Below are 24,707 nucleotides of genomic sequence, written 5' to 3'. Positions count from 1 at the left end.
TGATTGGATCAATGATGGCTAGGTGACCCAAGCAAAGTCAACAAGACATGATTCTAGAATGACTGTCGAATAATTAGAGAGAGAGAGAGAGAGAGAGAGAAATATCTTACTATTAGTTTGTAAGCAATCAGAATAAAAAAAAATGTCTATTTATGATGGACACATATCTTGGAGGCAGGGAATAAAGCCAATCCCAAAAAAGTGGGCTAAAAAGGTGGAGAGAGAGAGCCCAAATTCTGTAACATTCTTTGAGTCTTTGAATGTGCCTATCTAAGAAACCTTCCCACATGTACCTTTTCAGTTAGACAGCACAGCAGAGCAAAACGGTTAAAAGAATGGACTTTGAAGTAAAACTACTTAAGTTCAAATCCCGGCTCTGTAACTTAGCTGTATGAACTGAACTCTGTGCCTCAGAATTTCTACCTGCAAAATAGAGATAATAGGATGCCGTCCACGGAGTTGTGGGGATTAAATCAGTTAGTAAGTGTTCAACATGTATGACAGTGCCTGGCACTTAGCTTCTGCTCTGTACATGCTAGCTATTTTCAGTTAAGCAAGCCCTTAAATCCCCTTTGTTGATGAAGCAAGGCTGATTTGGCCTTTCTGTTCATTGCAAATCGCAGGGTGCTAACTAATATACTCAACAAAAAGTGATTCATCCAAATGTTTTGTTTCTTTCTAATGGAGGGAATTAGCTGTGGAAATCAGCCCAAGGCCATTCATTTATGGAGAGCCAAACCTTCACTGCCCTCCCTGCCCCCCTCCCCCGGTTGCCTATAGGACAAAGATCAAAATCCTTACCCGGGCATCTACAATCCTCAAACAACTATTCCCAATTCATGTTTCCTTCCTTGTCAGCAGGATGTAGCATCATCCCTGAATTCAAGTTAAAATATTTCAGCACTAACCTGGTCCCTGCATCACTAATTTCCACCTCTGTGGCTTTGGAGCGAATTTGTGTACTGGTAAACGTCTGAGGCCTGGGTCACAGTAGAGAGCTCATTAAATAATCCTAGGGGCTAGAGTAAACCCTCTGTACTGTCCCAGATCACTCAAACCTTTATTTGGTAGATGTGGAACTGAAAACACAGATGCATCAAGTGTTTAAGTTACTTAAAAAGCAGTCATACAACAAAACCAGATTAAAATGGCCATCTCTAGATAAGGGTCAAGATCAGATTTCTTTCCACATAATCTAACTACATTGAACAGACTTTTTAAAAATTATGTTGGTCTTAAATATTTTAATTGAAACATTTAACATATTTAAATATCATCTCTCTTTTTTCTTCTTGTCTATATCTTCCTCTATGAGGAAAACATGCTCTTTTTCCCAAAATGGCACTTTATGTTGAATGCTTATACTGAGACAGAATTTTAGACCAAGACGTGATCTTTGAGATCTTCTACTAGAGCATTGCCCGAAGTCTGTTCCATAGGACACCAGCATTATTGGATTTTAATATATTTTTTTTAAAAAATGGATCCCTTTGTAAAATGTTTGGATTAATGCTGAATTATCTAGCTTTCTTGCTTGCAGGTCATCCTAGATCCTTCAACATACCAGTGAGCTACTGTTACTCTCTAGGCAAGGAACACGGAATGAAGTTCATATCTTTTTTTAAACTTATTTGATCATAGAACCAAATTTTCATGAACCATCTCTAAAGACACTTTATTCTGAGTAACACACTTGAGAAAATATTGTTGTGAATCTAAGCTCCTTATTTTAAAAGTGTGAAAAAAAAAAGAGAGAGAGAGAGAGAGAGAGAAATTGATAAACCAGCCCAAGGTTTCCAAACAGGTTGGTGACAGATCTAGGTCCGGAATTTGGGTCTCCCGCCACAAATCAAGCAGCCTTTGCACCACACACATCCCAGTTCACATCCATCTTCTACCACACAGACAACTAGATCCACACGAATAATAATATTACCTTGCTTTTATAGAGTATCTGTCCTCCAAAACGCTCAAAGCACTTTCATATGTATTGCCTCATTTATCTCACTTGAGTAGCCCAGAATGAGCTCCAAGTAAGTTAAGGGAAGGAAACTGTCACTATGTGTCCCTGTCTGGAGGGCCTTGTGCTTTTAATGGCAACAGCAATATTAAAATCTCCCCATCCCCATCTCTGATCAGTTTTACAATTATATTAAATCGTTCTTTTGACATAGCTCAGGGTAACCATGGTCTTTCAAGAGCTGAGACAATGGCAATGGATGACTAAAGAAAATTCGAGCATGAAAGCGCTGGTTCGTCTTAATTCCTTTGGCGGGCATGAAGCTTTGTTCTTTTCCAGCCACAGCCACCTTGGCTTTGATAGAAGGCCATGAAATATATTCACCCTTGCCACGGACCACTCCACCCAAGCTGGGGCTTCTCTTTGAAGGTGTAATGGGATTATAATGAGGCATCTCATTGCCTTAAATAACAAACACCCACTTGGACCAAGTAGTACATTTATTTGCTATACTGGCTCCTATTTTTCTGGGAACAAGCTGAATTAATCACTGCATTCTACCCTCAGACCTCAGATGAGGCTGAGTAATGGAACGTGCTTATCTGAGAGAGCAGGGGGAGGGGACAGACACCCAATTTAGGTTCAAAGTAAAACTTTTCCTTTCAGATTGGCTAGATGCCACTGGGGGCGACAGTCAACAGTGATGTGTGTGATGGATATGAACAAGCAATGCAAAGCGTGTGGTTCCTAATGCCAGCACAGGCCCAAAGACGTCTCTTTGATTTTAAACTACCGTTTCTGGGGTTGCTTAGGTCAATGGGACTTCTTTTCCTGATGCCACTCAGTCCGTCAAAATTTGGGGTGGGGGTACTGCTATCTTTTAATCGTAGAATCTATTAATTTATTTCAAGGGAAGAAAAGTATGATATAAAGAACTCCAGTTTGGGAGTCAGGAGACTTGAGTTCTACCCTCAATTCTGTGGCAAACAGGATTTGATTTTGCTAAAACTTATTCCACTCAAACGTTATATTCCCAAGAGCAAGCATGAGATGAGTGACTTGAAGCTGCTGCTTCCTGATTTGGTCTCAATTCCCATATGCCTCCTGAACAAGAGCATCTCACTGAATTGAGCATAATTCTTATTTTTAAAGGTGTAAATCTTGCAACCCAACTACTTCATTTGTTGGTCAATCAAAGAAACGGCAAATTCACTTCACCACTCGGGGGAAAAAATCAAGCTCTGTTGGACTTACTGAGGTAACATGACCATCTCCTTCATAGACCTTCTTAAAAGATTCTCAAGGATAATTTTAACAACCCTCAGCTTTCCTTTTATATACTGACTTTACCCAGTTCTCATCTAAAGAAGATCTCCAATGTTGTAAGTACTTGTCTTTTGGGAAAACACTTTAAGCCAAATCAAGAGCAAGGGGCATTTAAATATATACAGGCACGGACATACAGTTCTGGGCAATTACCACTGTTGTTAATCTCTTAGCAGCTGAAAATAATAATAACTACTAAGATGGCTATAGCTCTTCAGAGTTAATAGTGCAATTTAATGTGTGTTATTACTTCTAATGGGCTGAGGTTTATGTCCCACCTCTCACTATGCTAGGGTTAGGGGCAGAGTGATGGTCAAGACGGAGAATTCCGCTGCAGAAGCCAGAGCAATTAGCTACCATTTGCTCTCCTGGGAGAAGAGATCTGCTATGCTCTTGTGCTGTATTTATCACAGGATTTTCTGGACAACCAGCCGATGTTGGTCCAAGACAGCATATGAGAAAGTCATGAAAACTCAATCAAAAAAGTTCTTTATGTTCTCTGTTCAACCCAAAGGTTTCAAATATGAGATATAACTATATTTAAACCTACAGAGTCCCCTTCTTTCAGCCACACACATCTCCCTTGCTCTAAGATCAAGGCATAATACATAATTTCTGCCCACTTAAAATACATCACAATGGCAGCAAGACGGCAAACCCACAGCTTTGCGCTCCTAAGTCAGTTTGACCTCCACTAGGTGGCGCTCCATATTAACGCAGTTCTTCAGTGTTTATGGAACGATCCCGGGACAGCAGTTGCTGAGTCTTTATCTGCCACTATTTTCAAAGGAGTATGTCTTTGGAGAAATCTAAAAAATTAGCTGTGCCTCAAAACTAAAGACAACCAGTCTCATAAGTTCCATTGAGAGAGAAAGCAAACGTTGGATGCCATATAATGCTGCATCACATCTCAGTAAACTGATAACCATAAAATGGTATAGAAATATATCACACCTGTTGCACTGATATATACCATGTATCCAAAGCATATTTTATGTCTAGCTAGAAAATATTCTTGTCCTAATACATACTGCTTAAAAATCTTTACTACTGAAAAGCAAAAGTAAATCAGTTACCAATTTATTCAGATGCTGCTATAGCAAGAATTCCAGGGGACTGGAGGAGAAAACGAACTTGAGAAACAGAGATGGGGGATAAAAGAAATAAATGACTACAAGAGACTGAAAGGATCCTTAGGAAATGGGGTGAAAGTGGGAATACGTGAATCAGAGGAAATGTTGAAATGAAGACATCAATTCAGGTCATACCTTGGGCAAAGCATATTTGGGCAGCTTCATTTGCGCAAATGCATTCCTTCGGTAGGACACGTAGTAATGTGGCCGTCCTCCTGATGTCAGCTGGATCATAAACACAAAGGTTGTAAAAGGAGCTACTATAACAGTTACGGGCCATAGAAGAAGAGCCACTGAATGGAAGTGGGTAGACGCCCACACAACAACATGAATGACTATTGCCAACAAGAGTAAAGAATTGGCGTTCAATTCAAAAACAACTTATACAGCATATGTAAGTTGGTCAGAGGCCCAAACTGAACCCACTGGACAAAAAAAAATTCTTCAATTTGCACTGTGGCTCAGAAGCCAGGAAACATTTTCCGTTATTATTTTTTTTAATGACACAAGCCTCAGGGTATATCGGCTCAATGTGCAACAGCAGCCCAGCTCTCTAGCCCCATAGCCATATAAACAGGTCCCCATGCCACAGGAAAAAGAAATGGTCCAGGTCAAACAGTGGCAGAACTGGAGCCTCACATCTCTGGGCACTGAATTCCAGCTTGGTGCTGTCACATTGATGACTGTGAGCAGGTCCCGCACACAGCACTGCTGATGACGTGTTCGACAGAAAGCCAAACCAGGATCGTGGTCCAAAACCACTCCAGAGCTCTGTCTTCCAGAATAGGATTGTGGGCCACCTCTTCAAGTTTGTCCAGGATGCATAGTCCCATGAAACCCCTGGGTGTGAGGGAGGGTGAGAAGAGGTGTGGTCCCCACCTCAGCATGAGCACCATCTGGTGCAGAGTCAAGGGCTCCACTGCCAATCTCTCTCTCTCCTTTGCAGCCACTTTTTTTCCCTTGCTTCACTGAGATATTATGACATATAACATATGTAAGTTTAAGGTTGTACAATGCGATGATTTGATACACATATATATTGTGAAATGATTACCACAATAAAGTTAGTTAACACCTCCATCCCTTCATTTCACTATGATTTGTGTGTGTGTGTGGTAATAACATTTAAGATCCACTCTCTTAACAACTTTCAAGTATGTAATACAGTATTGTTTATTATAGTCACCATACTGTACATTAGATTTCCAGAACTTATTCTTCTTACAGGTGGATGATTGTAACCTTTGACCAACATCTCTCCATTTCTCCCACGCCCTAGCCCCTGGCAACCACCATTCTACTTTCGGCTTCTATGAGTTTGTGTAGCTACTCTTAACCCATATAAATACCTGGAGTTTGAATGTTAGAAGGTGTTTGCATACTCAGAATGTCAACAAATGCTTTGGGAGAATATTCATCAGACACATAAAAATGTGGCTGGAAATGACCATATTCACCATTTTGTGGGCAGATCACCTCTTAGTGCTAGTGATGGGTTACAGGATCACGTTCCTAGTGGCCTGGGTAGAAGATATGTGAAACTCTAAATGCAGAATTGATTCTAACTTTAAGTCATATATGTGGATTATAAATTGTTATTCGAAAACAGAAAAGGTTCGTAGGAGCAACACTAATAGAGAAATGAATTATAGATAGAACCAATATGTGTAACCATTTTAATGTCACTTGATAATTTGATGCTTAAGTTATTCAGAGTACTCATTACTCATTTCCTTGAAGAAAAAGGAAATGTGTGTGTGTGTGTGTGTGTGTAATCATTTGTGAAACATTTTAAAAGTACATAGACTGATATTAGGCATTTTGAACATCTGCTTCCTCAAAACATGGAATTAAATATTTTAAATTATTGCTTTCTAAATAAATAGTGTCTAGAATGTGTCTCAATCACAGTGAAATTATACATGTGTCTATATATATATAAACTGTTTAGCAATTGTACCTTTGTCATTTTTAACACGGAAAGCAATAACCAAATTTTTAAATGCCTGTCCAAAGAAGCCTAAAATTTTCCTTAAATGCTAAAAAGCAGCAAAGCATACTTGCTCCCTGTGTCTTCTAACCACTCAGGAAATTTCAGCTTCTCAAATTGTTTCCCACTCTCTCTGGAGGTGAAAAACTGTCTGAATACATCTCATGTAAATTCTCTTTATCCCAATCACAGTCAGTGCATGACAATAATGGCTGATTACTCTCCACCTCGCCTTTGCCTCCCACCACCTCCAGCCTCCTCACAGCTTCTTGTTCCCACCTGTCTCTCTATTTTTAAGATGGGTTGGGGAGGAGGCTGATTGGCTGACCATTCTCCTGATGGGAAGACATTGACATATCTGCTCAGTGCTGTCCAAGACTGCTGGGAGCGTCTTTGAATGCAGATGAGGGGTATGAATGGAAGTGTGCCTCATTCTGAGACAACCTTAATACTCTAAGCAGTGCCTCAGGACTCCGTGTTGATAAGGTCCTCCAGACAGTACCCAGAGGAACTAATTAATATTCTGTTAGTGTAGAAGCTCCTTTTGTTGAAAAGATAATGCTTTTCTTTCTTTCTTCCTTTTTTACTCTTATGGGAGTGTAAGCAGGCAAAAGGGACTGCATTAGGGACAGAAACAGGGAAGAGAAGTGTCTGAGACAATCAGTAGAAGTGGATCTTTCATACCTGAACAAACACGTAATCATCCTGGACAATCAGAGAGTCTGGGTCAATGTAGCCTGGGAAAGGTTTATGTCTGTTGGCCTCTGTGCAGTTCTGCATTCGGCAAGTTAGATATTGGGAATCTGAAAAGAAAAAATGGGAGTGGCGGGTGATATACACACAGAGTATTAGAGTCAGACTGGACGTTTTCTATTTCCCTTGTTATCTCCAATCTGTAAACAAATCTCACATTCTTTGTTAGCTACATTACTGTTATCATTATCATGTTAAAATTATTATGAGTATTATTTTACTCACTTGCTAACAATACCACCACCACCACCATCTCCCAGTGCCTCCACCAACTCTTGCCATCCTAGAAAACTAAATTCTTATTAATTTTTCCTCTCCCAAACCCAAATGAAAATATTTTCAAAAACTGGCAATAATATTTGTGCTTTCATAGTTATTTTTTTCTCATTCATAGGCTTTACCTCTACACTTTGACCTTTGACTGACAAATAGGGAAACACACACATACATGCAATCATCCCATGCTAGAAGCGCTGTTGTTATAAATAAGAGGGTTCTATGTCGAGATATTTTTCTTCTACTACTAATTAGGAGGATAACACGGTAGAGAGGAGAATCTTGAGTCAAAATCTGCTCTCATTTTATAGATGAGTAAACTAAGACCCTGAATCTCACCTGAGACGGTGCAGCAGACAATAAACGCATCAGTGATAATAACTCTTACACAGATTTGATCCGTATTGTTGGAAGCCAATATTGTAGTAGGGAGGCTGTCCTGTTTTTCAACCATGCCTACTCTGCCCTCTCCACTAATCAGATGTTAATTCTTTACTTAAAATTATCCTTTTGCTTCCTGCATTTAGAGTAAATTCAAACCCTCCACCACCTATCACTCCAATCCCCCCTCATTCTAATCTCTTCTTCTCTCCCTGGGATTTTTTTAATCTGGCCTACTTTATGTTCATAAATTTGGCCAAACTTTCTACCGCTTAAGAGACTTTCATTTGTATTCCCTCTGCCTAAAATGCCCCTCCTCATTATTCCCAAGGAAGGTTCTAGATTTCAGCTCACTATTATTTCTGAGGGTCTTCAGTGATTACTTTTGACCACACATTACCCTGTTAATTCCCTTCATGGAATTTATCACAATCTAAAATTCCCCTGTTCCTTATTCATTCCTCCTTCCCATTAAAATATAATCTTCATGAAGACAGAGACATCTTTTGCTGTTGTTCTCTGCTGTACTCCTAGGGTCTAACATCATTCCTGGCATATAGTAGCCAGTAAATAAATAAATATTCATTGGAACATGCCTCTTCATTGGTATATATCTTTTCAAATGAAAAGGAAGTTATTTCACTTTTTTTCAATGCCTAATAAGTGCTGAGTTTGACTTTATGACATCAGAGATGTATGCAGAAATCCACTCTTACAAAGGAAAAAAATGAGGAGATGATTATTTACATGAAATGAAGGTGGGCAATAGTGAGTCGAGTTGGATATAAGGATTCACTAATGACTTCCCTCAAGGAAATTTCCAGGACCATCTTTCCTTAAGGAACTTGAGTACATCTGTATTCTACCAGGAGCACCACTAGGGGGCAGCACGCACATTTGCTCCATATGACCAACCACTGATGTAGTTATTGATAAGCTCTCAGGAGACTAATGGAGGAGAGCTTTAACAACAATCTTCCTCCATCTGGCTGCCAACGGTGGGGACAAACGGGGCTAGCTTTCAAGTACTTTAACCCTTCTAGTTCTGGTGATACCACCTCCAAAGATACACTAAAGAAGAGCCTTCCACTCACTCTTCCCTATCTCCTTTTTCAGACATTCTTACAATTCGATTTTAGGGCATACCTCAAGATCTTTCTCCTTGAAAACAATTTCTGGGACTCGTTGCTTCCCAGATTGGTCCTCCCCCATAGTACACACAATCTTTACCTCACAATTTCACCCTCCATCAGACCCTTTTACAACTTTTAGTTGACTTCTCTTTTTCAAAAGGTAGCTTGGGGTCATGGTAAGAATGGAGATTGGTGACTATGAGACCTGGCTGGAGTTCTGTTGTGGTCACCACTAGCTGCAAGGAATTCCCTTCATCTTCCTGAGTCTTGCCACCCTCATCCATGAAACAGAGATGCCAATGTCAACTATCTTGTAGTTTGGTTCTAAGAATTAACTGAAATAAGATATATGCTAAATGTTTTGAAATTTAAACTTGCACAAACGTCAGTTGTTATTATCACTAATGATAATATTCCTGTTTTCTCTTTGGCTACCTTTCACAATTATTAGATCAGTTTGGGACACATAGTAGGTCCTTAAAAAGACTGGTTAAACTGAATTTGAGTATTCCAGTTCCATTTACGTATCAGGTACTGCTGGTGACCCGTCCAATACTCATTCCTCCCTGTGTCTTTCCTAGAAACGCCAATACTAGATCTGTCACCTTATTCTTCCTCCATGTAACTCAGAAGTTCCCATACGCAAAGATTAATCCTCTTGGGTCTATGCCCACTCAAGGTCTTTCTACTCCCCTAGCCATTGGTTGGTTAAGTAAAGTGCATCTAAACCCAGTTCTAGTGAGAAGTGAAGGAGGTCTTTTAAGGGGCTTCAGGGATGTACCAGGAGGCATAGCAGAAGACTCTCTTCTGCCTGTGTACCCCATTGAGTCTCAATGTGATGCTTGGAACTGCTCTAGCCTTCTTGCCACGTGGAGGAGCCAGTCTTAAAGTTCAGCTTACATAATGAGTATGACAAAGAGATGGAAAGGACCTGTTCCCTGATGATATCACTGAGCTACTGATTGTACTGAGCCTAGACTGCCCTTTCTCTGTGCTTCTTGCTATGTGAGATAATGAATAAAAACAATGATTAACCAAATTGATTCAGAGGTTCCTAATTAGGAAGTCTGGTGCTTCAAATTACAAATACAACTTACAATTAGAATTTCTAGGACTGCCACCTAATGAGGACTTCTTGATAAATACACAGCGCTTGTTTTACTTGTAATGGAGTCTAAGAGCTTCTTTCTAAAGACCTCGGTCTCCTCTTCAAAGGTTCCTGAACAAGCATGAGATGGAAAATATAAAAATATACTTTTCATATTTATAACTCAACTATACAGAAATTATGATTTTGAGAGATTTGGGGAGAAAATGAAAGAATAGGGATTCTTACAGTTATGGAACATCTATGTGCCAGGTACTCTAAAGCATGTTCACATTTATTTAGTACATTTAATCTTCAATACTACAAAGTACAATATGTCAACTCATTTTTCAGATAAAGTGAATGAAGCCCAACGAGATAGTGTTTTATAGACACGGCGTTATGGGTTTCAAACTTGGTTGGTTGGTTTATTTCCACTACTCTATGTTGAATGAAAACACCATAAGCTTGGGGCCAATTTTTGTTAAGTGTATTTTGCCTTCGATCTAAGTATCTATGGATATACCTAGATACAAAAGAAGACCTGTAAACATATTTTTTGTGGGGGCAGTTTGGCAATATGGATCAAGATCCTTAAAAAGGGTGTCTTTTGACCTCAGGTTTATTTCTGAGATTTCTACCTTGGAAATAATTAATGATCTATGCAAATATTTAGCTACTTTGATATTCATCAGTGTTGTTGATAATTAAAAAAAGAGAAAACAAAACGGACAACATACAGGAATAACTACTGCAGAACACGCATAGTTTGCTATTAAAATCCTGCTTCTAAAGAGTATATGAGGATTTCCAGAAGTGCTTAATACATTTTATATTATAAAAATAGGTTGCCAGTTAATAATATTGCATTAACGTTAATTTCTTAGTTTTGAAAAATAGACCATATTTGTATAAGGTGTGACCATTAAGGGAAGCGGGGTAAAGTTGTACTATCCTGGTAACTTTTCTGTTTATCTCAAATTATTCCAAAATAAAAGTTTTTCAAAAGTAGGTTACCAAAATATGTGCATATGGACTCAATTTTGTGCAAGTTGTATATATAGATATCTATCTATGTATGCTTGCATGGGAAAAATGAATAAAAGATATATATGAGATGTCAACAATAGTATAGAGGCAGTGACGTGAGAGAGGTGGACAACCTTTGTGCAAATCTCTGGGCAGCACCTCTCAGCTGGGGGAGGGAGGGAGGGAGTCAGAGGCATGGTGGGCCTGTGAGATCCGTTTCACAAGAATTCCTCCCCACGCCACATACTGAGATGGAGCTGTGCAATGAGCCTATCTTTGGGCTGAGAAGTACGAAATTTATAACTGGATGACACAAGAAAAGCCCCTGGAAGAGGTCTGGAAACCATTTCTAGCTCAGAGTGGCTCAAAGTGAAATTTGCAAGCTGAAGGGGAAATGATCAATTCGGAGCTGCCTGCCCTTGGTAAAGCGCTCCAGGTTTGTTCCGTCTCTCCTCCTAATGGAAACAGAAAGAAACTGGCTGTGCTTCATAATGAGGGACCAATCACTCTTATTCCCCTCGGGGCTTGCTGTAATAGCATTAAGTATGATGAACTCTTTCCATATTCAATTCTGGTGAGTGTATGATGCGATTCCATAGGAAGTATCTTGTAATTTGGCATTAATTAACGTCAATTAATGTATGCAACTGCTAGACTTTAGAATTAATTTCATTACTTTTCCCACACAGATGTTTGCCTTGCCACAGGTAATTAGGACACTGTGCTGCTCTTTTCAAGCATTCTCATTCTCTGCAACAGCTGCTGCTTAGAATAATGCAATCCCCATCCCCCAAAATCTGTGCTCATGTAGAGAAAGGAAGCTGCCTTTAAAAGGCCAGGCTTTGAGCAGAGGAGCAGAGATTTAAATGCAGGCGCAAGGCCTGCTTGCTTGGTAGACTTAAGCAATCTCTTGACCTCTTTAAACTTTGATCTGTAAAATGGGATCAAATGAGACCCGTCTTCCCAGTGCTTGTGACAATCGAAGACATCAGTCATGAAATGTGTTCAGTCTCGTGCCTGGCTGTGGTGGGAGCTGTAGTTGTCACTGAGGTTCTTTCTCTTTAATCACCAGTATGGCTCACCTTGTCTCCAGGGAACCAACTGTAAAGTACTACAGACATTTCTACCTGAGAGAATGTCTTTATATTCAATGTTCAGTTTGGGTTAAAGTTTTTCTTTTAAAGCAATTTTTTAAGACACCATGAAAAATATACTCCTTGTATAATTGAGAGAGAACAGATATTCTGTGCAGGCAGTGTGAGGTAGTGGTTGGGGCAGAACTGGAAAATAACTAGGGCCATGAGGAGGACGTGGAAGTCACCTTGGTGCCCAGCACACGGGGCTGGCCAGGCGGCAGCCATGGTTTTGCAGGCATTCTCTCCTGTTTGGAGTGATTTCCGGGTCCTAGCTCTATCGCCAGCATGCTGTGTGACTCTGAAAAGGTCATTTACCAAGCTTGGCTTCAGACTCTCTCTCTCTCTCTAATGAGAGTTATTAGAATTTTAGAACTAAAAAAGATGTTAAATATCAGATTATTACTTCAAGATTGGACAGGTCCTTACCATACTTTACCCACTGAAACCTGTTTCCTTCCCACTCCTGCCCAAAGGAAGCTGTGTAGTGTTGCTGGCAAGTTTGCATCTTGAGGGCTTCTGCTGTTTCTAAACAGTGCACGCATTCCTGGCTGACACGCTACATTCGTTCAGAGAACTCTCTGGTTTGAACTGCCCTTTCCTTTTCTGTTACCCTATATAAATACTTCCTGAGTCTTCTTCTATGGAGGTCTCCCTGAGGCTCCAGCAGACGTCTCCCTTCCCAGAAAGTCTCCATTGAGAGCAGCAGTAGCATTAACCTCCAAAATAACCAGAGCAACCTCCCCTCTGGGTCAGGAACTGTGCTAAATGGATCACACGCTTTTTCTCCTTTAAACTTTGTAAAAAGTCCAGAAAGAGGGATTTTTTATAGATGAAGAACTCCAGACTCAGGAATGAGATTTGTACAAGCTCATATGCTAGTAAATGACAGAGCCAAAAATATGTCACAGATCTCCAGGACTCTATCCATTGATTCTATCATTCGATGAATATTTATTTAGCATCAAATCCTTTAATATGCCTTAATATTGCAAAAATTTAATTTTAAGTTAAACCGTAATCTACGCAGGCGAGGGTAAGCCTTTAAGCCCCCCTTCCCCCAGTACTTTTCAACTTTAACCAAAACAGTTTTCAAAGCCTATATATCTGCATAGAAGTCTTGCTTTTGTTCTTTCTATTGTTCTGCTGTTTTGTTTTAGAACCTTCCTATTAAATGTTCCCACTCACCACACATACACACACACGAGTGCACGCATGTGTCAACATGCTCATGCTCACATAATCTTCATTCCTGTCAAGGTTCTAGAGCCTTCTGTGGCATGCACTTCTTAGAAATCGAGATCTTCAGCCCTGGCCCCTGAAAGACTATGTAGAGGACAAGAAATTTCTGCGAAAATTATAAACTTAGATCAAATGTTCTGTTGCAGCATGATGAGCTTGTGGCATTGTTTTCTTCTGGGAATCTCTTGATTTTGGTCCTCTGTCACTTTCTAAGTGTTGTCTCTCATTGTTAACCTTTGGATATTCAGAAAGCCATGATAACTACAGGCAAAGTTCTAGGATCATGAATTTTTTTGCCAAGCACAGTGCAAGGAATTGGGGACATGAGAGACAACACGAGGACATATTAATTTAATAGCAATACAGAAAAGTCACTCGCCAGTTACGATGCAGTGTGGGGAGTGTATCTAGGAGAGGTCAGGGGCTGTGGGTCCACAGGTGAGGGACATCCAACCTTCATACCTCTCCACAGAAGGTCTACTCTGGGCCAGGACTTCTCCTGTGACTCTGCATTGATTTTACTTGCATCACACGGAACGGCCTATAGCACTTTTGAGAATAGAGACTATTCTGCTATTCACTCTACTCACAGAGGGAACAATTACCTGTGTGGGGGTGAGGATGGCGATACCCGTGAAAGGCTGGGTGGAGGAGCTGAGAAAAGCCTGGGCGGCTGCTTGGAACAATAACAAGAATGAGTCATCATTCCAGAAAGAAGGAGCACTGGGCGAGAGCACAGGGGCATGAGAGAATGTGAGATGTTTGGGGAATACTCGCTGTCTGTTTTGTGAGAAAGCCACACTAGAAAGGCAGTTTAAGTTGAGCAAAGACAGAAAGTTATCCATAAGGTCACACACGCCCAGCCATGAAAAACTACGAAGTACATTTCTTCAAGTAACTTTCCAAATTGAGTTTACCAAAAAAAGGGGGTCAGGGGAGAGACAGAGAGAAGGACAAACAGCAGGAAAGAAAGAAGGAAGGAAAGCAGGAATGGAAGTGGCAAGGAGAAGGAAGGAAGGGAGGAAGAAATGAAAGCAGTTTTGTGCATGGGGGAGAAAATACAGAATTTCTTCTCCAGGGCTTTTTTGAGCACGGGTATGCAAAATTTACCTAATATATTCACATGTTATATGATTAATTCCAAGACAGAGTCAGTTCAAAAAGACAGTTCCGAGACATGTGGTTTAGTCAATCCACTATTTCTTCACTTAATAACTTTCTATTTTTATCTCCCTTAATATTGAATGTCATACTTGGAACATGGAACAGGGTCAACAAAGATCAATATGGTACAATCCCTGCCTTCCATAGTGGAATAAACAAAGGCAGATGACACATTTGCCTGTCCTCTCTATATTCGAGCCACCTTGCCTTCCTGCTATAACTCAGCCCTGCTAAGCACGCGCATCCTCCGTATCCTTCACATATGCTGTTCCACTTGTCTGGAATGCTCTTCCACTAGGCAGACACATAGCTTCCTCCCTCACTTCCATCAGGACTTGGGTCAAATATCAAATGCTACCTTATCACAGATTGCTTCCTTGACAGCCTTGTCCACCTCAATCATTATCTATTCTCCCTACTTGGCTTTGTTTTCCTTCCTAGAACTTACCTCCACTTGGCAGTATATATTTCTTTATAATCTGTCTCCTCTAACTACAGGCAAACTCTGTGAGAGCAGGGCCTTTGCAGAGCTTCCTACCATCCCTCATTCATGCCTAGCAGAGCACCTGGCATAGCATACATGTCCAACAATGTTTGTCGAATGAATGACTAATAGATCTGGAGTGAACCAGACCTGGCTGCAAATTCTAGCCCTTCGGCAATGGCAAAAAACATTTAATCATTCTAAGCCTCATTTTCCTCATAGTTAAAACAAATAAAATAACAACAGGACCTACTTCCAAGAGCTGTAAGTAGTGCAGCTGAAAAGTACCTAGTGCAGCAGCACCAGGCAAATAATAGGAATATGATGCATGATAGTAGCACCATCGTTGTTTGAGAACATACAATCCACAGGAAGGAGATGTATGAGTAACTGCTAAGATCTTTAGATGCTACTTTTTTTTTTTTTTTTTTTAAAGCAGGAATCAGAAGCATTAGCAATTTTCCCAACACTTGGAAATTGCCACACATACATGTTATGTGGACTGGTGCTGCTGTGTCCTGGGGGATCCTGAGAACCCAACCAAAAGCCAGACCTTTGTCCTAGAGTTAAGGCCAAGGGTTAATAAGTTTCTCTTGTGCACCTCTGTCCTCTTCTCCTTGGGATGGGAGGTAAGGGCACAAACCTCCTCACAGATGGATAGGCACACAGGATGCAGGGGAAGTAGCACACAATGGGTACAAAGAAGCCAATTTGAAAGCTGCCCAGCAGAGCCTGCTATGGCATAATCACTGTCAAGCTTCTCACTGCTGTGTGGGGAGGCCTGTGTTATCTTATTTAATGCTTTTCCAGTTGGTTTTCAGGGCTGTTTTTAGGCTACTAAATCCAAGAGGCCAGGTTGAAAACACTAGTAGCTGAAATCAAGAGACTTTTGCAATATGAAAAACAAGGACAGAACAACACTGCTGGAAAGAAAAGCTAAGTTCTAGGTACCGCTGTGCTATCAAATCCTTGATGCCTGATTTGGGGATAGAAGAGAGGTGAGAACGCATCGGTTTAGCATGTTGGGAAGTGGCGGGGAGCTATCCCAATCTGAGGCTGACCAGAAACGGAAACTTCTAACCTCTCCCCAGGGCACCCCCTAGAAACTATCGATAAATAAACTGATTGAAAAATAAAGTCAAAGAAATGAGAGGGCCTAATAATGCCAATTGGTGTGCTAATGTTGGGACTTTGGCTGGAGCGGGGGTGGCAAGTTTGATATTTTTTAGATTTGTATATAAATGCCAAAGTGTTATTCTTCTTTAGAATATTGAAAACATTTGATCCTTTTGAAGGTTCATTGAAGAGGAAATACAAATAGCCAAGAAAAATATGTAAAAATTCTTAACCTCACTCCGAATTAAATAAATGCAAATTAAAACAATAAGAATACGCCTTGCTTTTTTGCTCATCAGAGGGATTATGTTTAGAAAATCTTTCATCATGTCCTGGACTATCGAGGGCTTGCAAACAAAGCATTCTCATATTGAGAGAGTATGCACTGATGATGCAAGTATTTCAGAGGGCAATGTGACAACCTCTAGGAAAATTGAAAATGTATTGAAAATTGAAAATGAAATGTATACACTCTCGGACCCAGAGATTTCCCTTTGGTAATTTCTCTTCCAGCTTACTGCCTGCACGAGTTTGAATGCTTACTAACCAAATAAGAAATATGTATGTATGCGTATATATTAGCACTGTTTGAAATAGCCAAACATCTATATATCCATTACTGAGAGAGTGATTAACTAAATTACAGCTGACTGTATAATGGGGCTCTATGTAGTGATTAGCCATGAAGTGGCATATTTGCTAATATGGAAAAATTTTAACTTGCTGTTGTATTCACCAACACTGGATTTGGCATAACGGTTTTACAACATGAACATCTGTGAGTGTGTATGTATGTGTATACATATACATATTCATTTGTATAAGCTCAAACAATTTCTGGAAAAATATACAAGAAATATTTTTAAAAAATAATACCTTTTGGGAATGGGAATGAAGATCAGGAAGTGTATTTTACTTTTCATTTGATACACCTGCGTACTGCTTATTCTTTTTACGGTTGTCATTGCTACTCTTGTTGGTATAAAAGTATTCTATGCTTACAGTAGAAACTCAAAACACCCCATACTGACATCTTGAGGACTGATGAGAACTGAGGTCTCTATCACCTCCCCACAGCATTTCAGCAGGCTCGCCCTATCCAGATATTGATAAGCAGGCTGCTCAATATGGAAATTAGATTGGAGGGCTGGAAACTGGGATGTAGAAATGAGGTGCCCAGTTCTCACCCAAGACCAGGATCAGTGGGATGATGGTTATATAAAGTTGCGAGTTTCCTTTGATTTTATTTCAGTTTGTATAATGCTTGTTTGAGGTCCATTTCAGGAAGAGGTTCTGGCAGTCATTTTTACAGCTGGTTAAAGGGCTAAGGTGGTTTTTCCCCGGTGAAAGAGATTAGTCCTTGGGCAAGTTGTTACAAGGTTACTTACTCATGCAAATAGACACAGAGACGAGTAACTGTCCCCTGTCCCCTGTCCGTGCTAGCACGGATCACCACCAGCACAGAAACATTCAGGTCATTGTCCAGGACTTTCATTTCAGAAGTAACAAGGAGAAGCAGTCAAGGTCAAACTTAGTACTGCAGGTTCTCTTACAAGACGATGTTTACAGATGAGCATAAATACAGAACTATACGTCCAGGTGTAATTGTCATGTGAAGGATTCTGATAAAAGTTATGCTCTTTTCCTCCAAAATCACACAGACATGTGGCACACAATTTCAAGCGAGTTAGTGAGTTTCTTGTGCTCATCCATTAGCCCTACAGGACTCCTTAGACCCTATGGTTACAGGCCCTTCTTTAAGAAGACATGCCCGTACACTGACGCACACATATATTTATTAGCTCAAGAAACATTAAATGTGTCAGGCTCTGAGCTATGTTTTGTATATAGAACCAAGATTAAACAAGATATAGCTTTTCACAAAGCTCCCAATCCAACAGTTTGGTCAACATTTTCTAACTACGTACATGACATACACACACACAAATATATCTACATTAGGTAAACCAATTCAATGTAAATTACTGTTTTAATGTACCAGGTAGCAGTTTTAATATCCTAGGTACATTCAACGTATGCATGAACACACACACACACGATATTTAAACAGTAAAATCTTTGTTTCCTGGATGAGGACCTGTCAAGCTGTCTTCAGTTGAATGCGGGGGCCAATAACAAATGCCATATCCAATAAATACGTTAAAACTTTTCCACAATACTTCCTGTGATTGATTGTAATTGAGGTTGCTCTCTTCAGCTTGCCTCCCAAGGCAGAGAGGTAACACAAGAAAGAATAACATCCTTGTCCCTGTTGTAAACTACAAGACATCTGGATTTCAGAGCATAGTTGGCAAAAAACATCTAGGCCAGTCATAGACCTTCATAGAGCAAAAGCTTTCCAGCGCTTATCTCCCCTCCACTATGGAGACTTCAATTGAAAGAGAAATTAATTATAAAATGTAATCTAGGGAGATTTGAAATGAAACTAAAACTAAACTTTGAATAACAAGCCCAGATAACCATTGCAATCCACCCCATGGAGATGAGCCAAATAAGTTAGTGTGGGCCTTTTCCTGTGTCAAATGTCTCAGTGCCTTGGCTACAAAATTCCTAAACTCATGAAAATCAGAAAAAAAATCCTTGTTCAAAGTCAAAAATAATATATTATTCTGGCCTATACCCTATAAATTTATGACCTAGAATATAAACAATGGGTTGCATAATCTTAAATTTTGTACTAGGAGAAATGACAGGGATAACAACAGGGAGAGAGAGAACATATAGATATTGGAAATCTTGGAGCAACCGACCAGCCTGGAACCTGATTTTGATAAATACACTCTCAGCTACATCTGCTAATCCCCTGCTCCTCTGACCTCTCTGTGCTCTCTGCTTCCCTCCTTCTCCTCTCTGTTGCTTTTACCTGGAGTCCCGGTACTGACTGCCTTAGAGAAAAGGAGGAAGGGAGGGAGAGGGAGGGAGGGAGGGAGGGAGAGGGAGGGAGGGAGGGAGGGAGAGGGAGGCAGAGAGAGGGAGAGACAGAGAGAGAGAGAATGTGACACTGAGAAATCTCATCTTTTTACACTCAGGTTGGCCGTTATGCTTAGATCCTTTATTTCAATTGGTAGGTAATTTTTTTTTCTGTTTTGTTTTGACAGGGATAACTTTTCAAATTAAATCCCTTTATTGAATTTTCACTCTTGGGTAGTTTCTGAAGATGCTGCCTTTGCAAAAAAGTAAAATAAAATAAATAAAATTAAATCTGATATATTTCACGCCTTGTGAAAGCTGAGCCCGCGATGACAGTCTGGCATTATCAAGCTCCACACCTGCAGGGAGCACAGGAAGAATGCCGGGTCAAAGGAGATGTACAGCTCAGGGAAAGTGATGGCCTTGTGGTTTTCAGGATAGGGGGTTATATGCATTAGATGCCACAAGCCAGAGAGCAGCATTATCCCCAAAAGCTTGAAAACAAAAGCAATCTGGGATGCTCGCAATTCCATCCAGAGCTCCCTAAACAAGGGGTTTAGTCATGGGAGACAGACTCTAAAGCTCTTTCATTAGTTTTTCACTGTGGGACTTTGTTACTCTAAGCGTGTTCTACAGATCAGCAGTGTTGGTTTCACCTGGGAGCTTGTTAGGAATGCAGACTCTCAGGCCCCTACTGGGTCAGAATCCACATTTTAACAAGATCCCTAGCTGGGTCATAGGCATGTTAAAGTTTGAGATGTAATGCTTTAAAATTTTCAGACAACTTGGTAAGTGATGTAGCTAGCCAGCTTGTAGCCCTGACAACCGATCAACTATGCATTCATTCATCCAGTAAATATTTATTAAGCTCCATGTACATGTAGACACTGTGGCGTGTGTTGGAGACACAATATTGAACAAGGCCCTGCACTCAGAGAACTTACAGACTGCTGGAGAGGAAAAGTTGTGATCAAATAATCACGTAAATGGAATGCGTAGTTTCAAACTGAGATGAGCACAATCAAGGAAAAGAATAGACTTGGATGAAAGCAAACAAAATAAGAAACTGGTTTAGATTGGGAGTTCAAGAAAGACTTTCCTGGGGCTGGCCCAGTTGCACAGTGGTTAAGTTCACACGCTCCAGTTTGGCAGGGATTTGTGGGTTTGGATCCTGGGTGCGGACCCTGCACTACTGGTTAAGCCACACTGTGGCGGCATCCCACATAAAATAGAGGAAGACTGGCACAGATGTCAGCTCAGTGACAATTTTCCTCAAGGAAAAAGAGGAAGATTGGCAACAGATATTAGCTCAGGGTCAGTCTTCCTCACACAAAAAAAGGAAGATTTTCCTAAGAAATGGATGTTTTCTCTGGTTTTGATACTGTTCTACGGTTATATTGGATGTTATCTTTGGAAGCATCTAGGTGAAATGTACAGGAGAATTCTGTGTACTATTTTTTGTAACTTTTATTTGAGTCTAAAATTATTTCAAAATAAAAAATTTTAAAAAATAGAAATGGACGTCTAACCTTAGATCTGAACCATCCTCAGGGATTAATTACACTGAGTCAGTCAGGGAAGGGAGAGGGGAGGAGAGTATTCCAGGCAGAGGAAACAACAGCTATTGGAGTCTTATCAAGACACAGAACCCTATGGTCCATGAATTGAAAGCAAGCCCACAGGTCTGCAGGCAAGGAGTGAGGAGAGGACAGAATGAGATAAGGCTGAGGAAATGGGCAGGCACCAGATTACACTGAATCTTGAAGTCAAGATGAGAACTTTGCTCTTTGTCCTCAGAGCAATGAGAAGTAAATAAAAGTTTTAAACAGATGACATGATTACTTTTGCCTTAGGAAAAGACTGCTCTAGCTATTGTGTAGTAAGAACCAGACCTTGGAATCCAAGATAACATAAACAGCTCCAGGGAAATGGAGGGGTCACCTCCAGAGAGAGCCCATGGAAGAGGCAAGAAAAGAAGCTCTAAACCATTGAGCGCATTCTGTGTCAGGCACAGGGCTGGCATATGATGTATGGCAGCACTGTCTGAGTTTATAAAGGAGGAAGGTGATGGTCAGCTTGGACACTGATCTGTCCTCCGTGCTGATTCTGCCAAAGAATATATTCATTCCCCCAAAGGGGAAGCAAAACCTCTGGAGATGAAAAATCTCACGATGTGGGCATAGCAATGGAATACATGTGATTTCTGGAGGGTTTGGGTTACAGGCTTGCTGGCTTCTTTTAGTTGTAAGCTGATAAATTGTAGTTATCGTCTACTTTTGTGTTCAGAGGAGCTGAGGACAAGTAGACAGGCACAAGTGACAGTAATGATGGAGTTTTTGAATTGTGAGGGATAATTTTGAAATAGGAAATGTCTCATAAATTAGATTATCATTTTCCGGCTCAGTGCTGGACCTTGCTCTATGGTAACAGTGGACAGTCCATTCTCTCTCCCTCCTGTACACTAGAGATCTCTTTCTTTCCTGTCTTTTCTCCTCTCACCCCTTTTTCTTTTATGCATTTTCCCCTTTTCTTTTTCCTTTCTCTCTTTCACCTGGAGCACCCTATCTTAGGTCTTGTGGTACCCCCTCAAATGCTTAGCCCTTCTGGAAGATCCTCCAGACCAACGAATGGGAAGGAAACTTAAGTTGTTGTTGTTTAAATATATTACTTAAACTTCCTATGCCTTGGTTTCCTCATCTTTAAAGTGGGAATAACAACTGGCAAGTTGTTGTAAGGACTAATTGTGACAAAGTATATAAAGTGCTTAGCATAATTCTTGGTACAGGCTAAGTGCTCAGTAAACGTTAGCTGCTGCAGGAATCATTACTATTAACTTATTTAATTTACAGATGAAGAAACTGTAAGAGTTTAAGGCATAAAGAGTTTAAGTAGATTTTTCAAGGTCACACAATTAGTGAGTGGACTTTTGAGTCATTCAGGATTCTGGATCTGCAACTTACTTTCCTGTGTATCGTGTATCAGTGAGGCCTTGCCTGGATGATGTCTGATAAATTAAGGAAACTGGAAAAACAAAACAGCAGCAGTAACACAATAATGACAACAACAAAATGCTTTAGAAATAAGGAATTTTGGAATTTTCCCATCACCTAGAAAGAAAAAGACCTTGATGGGATGAGATTTGTTGAAAATTACTGAGACAATTCTGGGTTACCGGGGACAGGAAAATTCCTCAGGTCCAAATGGCTTGGAATATGGCCACTGTGATTTCCCTAAACACAGACGTCGTTTATGGCCAACTGATAATACAAATATTTCTATGAACATCAAGGGAAAGTTGATTTACTTACGACCATCCACAGTTCTGGCCTCTAGATGCACGAGATCCGGTTCCTTGTTCGATCCCATCACAGACCTAAAACATGGAGAAACATGAAAAGGAACATCACCATTAATGACTTCACACGTGCCTTAGAGAAACTCAACTGAGCCCACAGACTGTTCATGTCCACAGGATTCTAAAACCACAATCCCTGAAATATGTCTACTATATTTATTTATATAGCCTGACAGTAAAATTTCATCTTCCAATGAAAACCGTAAAAACCAAGCCATTATTTGATAAAGGTCAGGCTTAACTCTGGCAAGGATATTGTGTGTTATCAGCTCAGACTTGCAAATAAGTTCTACACCTGGCCTATGTGTCCTCTTGCAACAATCTCACCAACAGTGCATTAAACTTTCAAAGTCTATCAGGCAGATGCCAGGCAGGCTGATTTAGCTGGGTGACTTGAACAGTAATTTACGTAGCAATTTGATCTAATTAATTTTTTCATTTGAAATTTGCAGAACCAGCTACTATGACCCTATGAACTATGAACACAGCATGTGACCCAAGCAATGTGTAGTGACCAGTATAGCAGAGTGACCATTCTCTGTATTGTTGTACCAGTGTGAGGGGAAAATGCAGATGCACCTCTCTATGGCATGTGCCTAAAACTGCATGTGTAAGTAAAATAAGAGCCTATTTAAAATGCCTTGGAGGCACATATTTATTTAGTGTAATCTTGCAGTGAGCCACATCAGAGAGAAAATAATTATTCTGATACAGGAATAACATGGGCAATCATACTCTATCTCTACGACTTTTATACAGCAAGATTAATTAAACTTCAGACCATCCATAATTTTTTTCACCAAGATTTGCAGAACTTTCATTTAATTTGTTCCATTTCTACATGGAAAATAGTCACGTATCTCAAAACTGGTCCCTTTATCTGCCCCAAGCCACTCAGTCCAGCTGTCAAATCCATGTAAGAAAATTGCAGATGTTAAAAACACTCATCACTTTCAGGACTCAGGGTGGTACCCAATACCCTACGCTAACAGGTCCCATTTTGCTTTTGCTGCCCCATCTCCTGCCACACTGAATATTTGCCATTCCCTCAAAGTGCCCCACTCATCTCCTCAGCCCTTTGTAACCCTCTGTTAGTGTCTCCCTTCAGCTGGAAATGCTCTTCTCCAGCTCCACTCAATTCTCTTTGCCTCTTAAGACACAACTGAAAAGTCACTTCTTCCATTAAATATTTCCCATTCATACCAGGAAAATCATTCTCCTCCTACCAACAAATATTTTGTTAATATAAATCCTGTAACAGTTTGTTATAAATAATTATTTTTGTGTCTTTTCCCATGTAAAAGCAGGCCCTCACCCAAAGTGAGCACAGGAGCGTGTGCATATACACACACACACACACACACACACACACAACCCCCCCCAACTGAGAGCTACCGGAGGAGTTTTATTTTAAATACTTTCAATATATTTAAATATATTTCATTTATATTTTTATATTTTAAATATATATGTAGTGCCTGAGCTATAATAGATAGTCTAACATTGAATGAAAGAAGGAAGGAAGGAAGAAAGGAACGAAGGAAGGAAAGAAGGAGGTGCCTAAGGGTCTGAGAGCTCTTTGAAATAAGTAAATGAATCATTGCCCTAAGGGCATTCCCAGAAATCTTATTTGAGCTCATTTCCTCAGCTCAAAGAGCAAAGCCTAACTAGCTTAGTCTTTCTTCATTTTAAGAAAAGACATCTCCTTAAGGCCCTATTACCACTGTCAGTAAGTTTTCTCTGATTGACACACGACCTGAGACTCAGAGTCTATGCTTGAAACATTAAACCCTGCTTTCTTCTTCCCCCAGGAAGGAGAAATGTCCCCATAAAGGTTTTATAATTTCCCCCAAAGAGACAAGGGACATGCACTTGGCCATTTCACCTGATTGGAATCTGAATACAGGCAGATGGTCCCATTTGCCCATCATTTCAGTTAAGTACTGTAGCAGCTGCTTGACCAGGGTCAGTGGTTGTCCACTTCCCACACTGAAGCCTTGACTGGATCCACAGGTGACCTCTTCTGACAAGGCCACACTCATGAGCATTAAAAAAGAAAGCAAGCTTCCTGACAACCCTCAAACTAGAAAGCTCAGCAGTTAACTGGTTTTTGCAAATTATTACTGGGTAGTTACATGTTGTCCACCTCTCACCTTGCCTGCTGAGAGTTTCTTCCTTGAAATGACGAGCACGTATTACTCACACAAGATGATT

The 24,707-nt window shown here is 40.3% G+C and overlaps 1 protein-coding gene across 9 annotated transcripts in view; it reads right to left on the bottom strand.

The window, feature by feature from the left end:
- SORCS1 (sortilin related VPS10 domain containing receptor 1) overlaps positions 1 to 24,707 on the bottom strand; it is a 476,815-nt gene that overhangs the window by 111,119 nt on the left and 340,989 nt on the right. For all 9 annotated transcript variants that reach the window (XM_070604587.1, XM_070604487.1, XM_070604417.1 and 6 more), the window contains 3 exons: positions 22,447 to 22,511; positions 7,094 to 7,212; positions 4,555 to 4,644 (listed from right to left, as the gene is read on the bottom strand). In XM_070604587.1, coding sequence (XP_070460688.1) covers positions 4,555 to 4,644; positions 7,094 to 7,212; positions 22,447 to 22,511 — 274 coding nt within the window. The remainder of the gene's footprint in view (positions 1 to 4,554; positions 4,645 to 7,093; positions 7,213 to 22,446; positions 22,512 to 24,707) is intronic.

Source organism: Equus przewalskii, chromosome 1 (genome assembly GCF_037783145.1).
Source record: "Equus przewalskii isolate Varuska chromosome 1, EquPr2, whole genome shotgun sequence".
In the NCBI taxonomy this organism is placed as follows: domain Eukaryota; kingdom Metazoa; phylum Chordata; class Mammalia; order Perissodactyla; family Equidae; genus Equus; species Equus przewalskii.
Note: the sequence above shows the minus strand (reverse complement) of the source record. Positions and strands in the feature narration are given on the sequence as shown.